General features: G+C 35.6%; 2 protein-coding genes across 2 annotated transcripts in view; one reads left to right on the forward strand and one right to left on the reverse strand.

The window, feature by feature from the left end:
- Positions 1-2,494, forward strand: part of LOC137982679 (beta-secretase 1-like) — a 19,949-nt gene extending 17,455 nt beyond the window's left edge. Inside the window, exons 9-11 of the mRNA XM_068829807.1 lie at positions 313-405; positions 501-551; positions 1,114-2,494. Coding sequence (XP_068685908.1) covers positions 313-405; positions 501-551; positions 1,114-1,340 — 371 coding nt within the window. The 3' untranslated portion in view covers positions 1,341-2,494. The remainder of the gene's footprint in view (positions 1-312; positions 406-500; positions 552-1,113) is intronic.
- A 709-nt stretch (positions 2,495-3,203) lies between these two features.
- The window catches only part of LOC137982681 (glycerol-3-phosphate phosphatase-like), a 7,505-nt gene continuing 5,708 nt past the window's right edge, over positions 3,204-5,000 (reverse strand). Inside the window, exon 9 of the mRNA XM_068829809.1 lies at positions 3,204-4,437. Within this exon, the coding sequence (XP_068685910.1) occupies positions 4,245-4,437 (193 nt within the window). The 3' untranslated portion in view covers positions 3,204-4,244. The remainder of the gene's footprint in view (positions 4,438-5,000) is intronic.

Genomic DNA, 5,000 nt, shown 5'->3' on the forward strand with positions numbered 1-5,000 from the left:
CATGAGTATTTCCGTTCACAAAATTTGCAGTAAGTAATATGTTTCAGTTCACTGTAGAGCCAGCATGACGGATCCATGGAGTCCATACCTTAGATGATGTAACAGAGTGCTGCCTTTTGAGACATTCGACTTGATTTGCGTTAATTGTTAATTTCAGGTTACAGTGTCCCCAATTAGTGCTCTAGTGCTAGAACCTCTAGACACTAAGACAAAGTTACTTTCCTTTACTTTCCTTTCCAAGTGACAACAATGTTGTAAACTCCACAACATTTTGAGAAAGAGCATTAATTAAGGATTTCTTTTGTTCTTCAGGAACTGTGATAGGAGCTGTGATTATGGAAGGATTCTATGTGGTTTTTGATAGGGAAAATGTTCAAGTAGGCTTTGCAGCTACAACTTGCGGAGGTAAATGGAATTGAAGTCTTGTTGACTGTTTTTCGTTTTTTTAACGTCAATGTAAATTTGAATGTAAAATGTTATTTTACATTATTTTTGCACAGCTGAGGGACGTCTTAACCCCAGTTCAGAAGTAAGGGGACCTTTTAGCAGGGGTAAGGCTTATATAAAGGAGTTTCCCTTATTTTTATGTTTGGTGACCCTTTTTCGTAGGAGTGACTCTTGCTGGTTTTACTGTCTGTCTTCAGATGATTTTATACATCAAGAGGGTGAAAGTGTTATGATCCACTCATTGCACTCAGCCTTCTAATATTATAGTGAAGTTGCAAGTGCTTATTGGTACAAATGCCTTTGCTCTTCCTTTGTAAAATAATGAAAACTTGCATTGGCACAAGGTCTCAGGCACCCATGCTGAAATTTTGAGTCAATTTAAGAGTTCAGGCCAAAGAGAGACATGTTCAGCAGATTTATTTATTAGCGAAAAAAAAAAACAAACTAGATGTTTTGAAGACATTTTCAAAAAATGAAACGTTAATGCCAATGAACATAAATTTGTATCCTATTAATTTACAGATCTTAAGTAATAAAACTCCTGTAAGTTGTTTTTGTGTATAAAGTATTTATGAGTTTAATAGTAATATTGTAAGTTCTCATTTCATTGCAGGAAGTGGTAAAAAGCAGAAGTTGTTAATCATTATTTTTTTTTGTTGGTTTCAGATGCAGTAGATTGTGAATATATAGAAACGGAAAGCTCAGATACAGCTCTTCTCACAGTTGCATATGTCATGGCCGGTGTGTGTGGACTGTGCCTTGTGCCAATTTTTGTCCTCTTGGGACAAGCCAGTTTCAAAAGACATAGACGTAGACAACACCAGCAGATAACTCAAGCTGAATTGTCACCAACCGACCAAGCACGGCTGAGAAATGACTTTTACAATGGTTAACACCATTTGACTTTCATGAAGACACTAGTGATCCTATTGAGAAGTCAGGTTCAATTGAAGTCAATAATGGCTGAAGACAGATTAGAAATAGTTCGAGTTAGCATTGTGTGCCTCATAACTAGGTAAAAGGATCAACTGTGGATGACAAATTTCTGTTTGTTGCTCACAGTAATTTTCGAAGCAAACACACAGAAATTGGAATTTCAATATTCTGTAAATGGCAGTCATAGAAGGGCCGTAAGTGTAAATTGTACAAATAAATTTTTCTGTTCTTTTATTGAAGAAGTAATCAATAATAGTAAATTATTATTATTGTTATTGTCAATAGGTTGTAAAAAGACAATTTTATTGTCGTTAGTTTCATTCTGTTGTCCTTTATTGGCCTGCGTAGTTATGTTCTGCTGGCTTTCTTAGCTCTTAAACAATATGAAACAATTTTACTTGGTGGTATTTTGAGCAGGTTTTATGCCATTTTTAACTTTCAAAGGCACAATTATTGCTAACTCCAACAGCTTAAAATAATGTGCATCTTTTGACAAACAGGTAAACTGACCTGATAGATTTTACAGATACCCATAGGTAGTACACAAAAAATAGAGAACCAGGCTGTGTGACATGCAGTTTCAGAGCAGATAAAGACCCACAAACAGGATTTTTGGGGGCTTTTTTTTTGTGAAAAATGGGGTGACAGCTCTTCCTTCCCTCTCTAGTTTGTTGCTTTTGGCCCAGTTTTCATTACTGTGCACACAAAATTATTTGCTGCACTATGAGTATATGATAATTTTATGAATTTTCTGAAGTGTAATATAGCAAAATTTTCAACATTCATGTAAACATTCTGTAATGTATTATCCTGCCATCTTGCCAAGTTTTAGCATTGCTACAGTATGGGTTCTTAATTGGTGGCACTCGAAACAGTGTATTCTGTACTAAGGGAAACAAAAATGGATCCTGATCAATGCTTATGTCATTGGTGAATTTTTGTACAAACTTCACAAGGAAGAATAGTTAAGTAATATTTCCTTTGTACAATGTAGTCATGAGCTGTAAAAAAAAGTAGGTTGTGACTACATAACACTGAAACTGTCTTGCTGGCAAGAGGTTTTTATATTTTGTGGGTGAGACACTGAAATAAAACGTATGTCATGATTGCATTGCCTGTTTCTTTCCACTGTTGTTATAAGTTATGGAGTCATTCTTCCTATTTTCGTACGTGTAGTTCAAAGCGAAAAATGCCAGTTTTTAATTAAATTTTTACCTTTGCATTACCTTAAGTATGGGTGATAACCTTTTAGGAGAGTCATGAAAATCTAAGTTTCCATTGACACAATGCCATCTTTGACACAGATTCAATTACATGCTAACTTTCTATTTAACTAATTCATAGCCCTTAGAATTTTCTTACTTCCAGTTATTTTCATTTCAAGTACTTTACTATTATTTTATTTTAAACTTTTATTCACTTTGAAGATGGGAGATGTATCTGTCAACACATGCCTGGGATGATTGTCATGTCTTTTCAAAACTTAGTAAGTTATCTTCCCTGCTGTTGTCCAAAACAGCAATACTTTATTGTGTCCCATAATTTGTTTTAATTTTTTTTCCTGCATGAATACTACCGGTAATTTATTTATGGCTCAAGTAGGAACTGAGAAAAATAATAAACAGGGTGGTACAGAAAAGCTCTCTTGGAGAAGGGGTACTTGTTTCTTCGAAAAAAAAAATTTTTTTGAAGGTTTTTGTGTTGACAGGATGCCACTACTTTAATGGCCCTTGGGAATGGTTCAGCAGACAAACGACAAAAACACAAAACATTAATAGGCTTTGTTATATACCTAGACTTTCACTCAACAAAACAAGCACTGTGATTTATTTATTTATTTATTTAATCGCTTCCACCATAATTACAAGACTAACTAAAGATAAAAATGCATTTAAACAAGTAACACGTCCTAGAGATGCTGTTGAGGGACACACAACAGAGTGAGGCTCCAAATTAAGTGTGCCCTTAAGAGACATACACTAAGGCAGGCTTTACAAACATTTAAGACATTATGAAAAATATAAAATATGAGAAATGTAAAAATCTTATCCCGCAAAAAGACTCAATAGCAGCAGTTTCCAGCTAATAGAAGATTACGTGACCTGCTGCATTTGCAGTAGATTGACTTCCAGGTGTTAAAGTTAGTGATGTCATAATTTGTTCAAAAAGCAGCAGAACAACGTTGCAATACATGAGATTTAATTAAACTGATTAAAGGAAGTAAAAGTGGGAGTAGATTCAGGTAAAGTATTCCAGAGTTTAGCAATACGGTTAAAGTGCCAGTGTCATGTACCCTTGATCAAATTCAAATGTAACCAGACCAGGATACAATTCCACAGTTGTTGCCCGTGCAGGATGTTTTGCTGCAAATGTTAAAGGGAAAGTCTAAAATATAGAAAAAAGCACTTCATGTCTGGTTCCTCGGGAAACTAGTTCGTTTTGTTTTCCCTCGAGTACTGATGTTTCCCTGAGATGGGAAAACAAAACTGTTTCCCTTGGGATCGTACCCTTAGTGTACAGTAACACCTTAGTACAATAGCAGTTGCTGCATCCAAAAGCAATCCAATGAAACTAGAGGTAAAGAGCTGTGCAGTATCTGAGAAGTGGCCCTTGTTATTTGACATTTTTCAAACAGGTATGTACATTCAACTTTCTGGAACAGTCATGATACTAAGTTAAATCACTACAATCAGTTTCATTTACTGGTAATTTAACATTACAAGGACCAGTTCTAATGAGGTTTTGAATGGACCTAGAATGATGTTGTTAATTAAGACATACTGTTGTGTACTTCCTTATGAAAACCAAACACTGACAGTTTTAGATAAAATTTGAACAATTGACTACAGCGTTACATTCAGCTACCTGCTCGAGTCAAATAATGGTAATTTGAATGCTTCTATACTGGACATATAAAAATCAGGAATGGAGTTCCTATCATTAGAATCACTTGAGGCTTGACACTTCTCCACATCTTCAAGTGATGAAATTCCAGTCAGCACAAGAACTGTCTTCAATCCACAGTTGTTGCCAAACAAGATGTCAGTGTTAAGTCTAAATGATGGGTTACATTAAATGAAAATTAATTCAGCTCATAGGTGAGGAAACTGAGGGCTGATGGGTTTTTATGAAAGAAGTGTCTCACATTTCACCACTGATGAATTTGGACGCATGCCACAAACCATCTTATACCAAGGAAACTAATACAATATTTCTTCTACAGGGGCAATGAGGACTGGAAAATAAGAAAATTCTGCATGCTAGCCAAGGTGGTTGACAAGGAAGAACTGTGACACAGTTGTTTCAATAATTACTAACAACTGATGAAAGCATCAACTACTTCACTAAGAGAAGCCAAGTACTTTTTTTTCCCTAAATTAAAGTACTTAATTAAAGACAGGTTCCTTCAAAACTAAGACAATGACAATGTGAAGTTTTCTATAAAGGGCTGCAGGGATGGCGCAGTGGTGAGAGCACTTGCCTCCCACCAATGTGGCCTGGGTTTGATTCCAGACTTTAGCGTCATATGTTGGTTGAGTTTGTTGGTTCTCTACTCTGCACCAAGAGGTTTTTCTTCAGGTTCTCTGGTTTTCCCCTCTCCTCAAAAACCAACATTT

This window comes from Montipora foliosa, chromosome 13 (genome assembly GCF_036669935.1).
Source record: "Montipora foliosa isolate CH-2021 chromosome 13, ASM3666993v2, whole genome shotgun sequence".
NCBI classification, from domain to species: Eukaryota; Metazoa; Cnidaria; class Anthozoa; order Scleractinia; family Acroporidae; genus Montipora; species Montipora foliosa.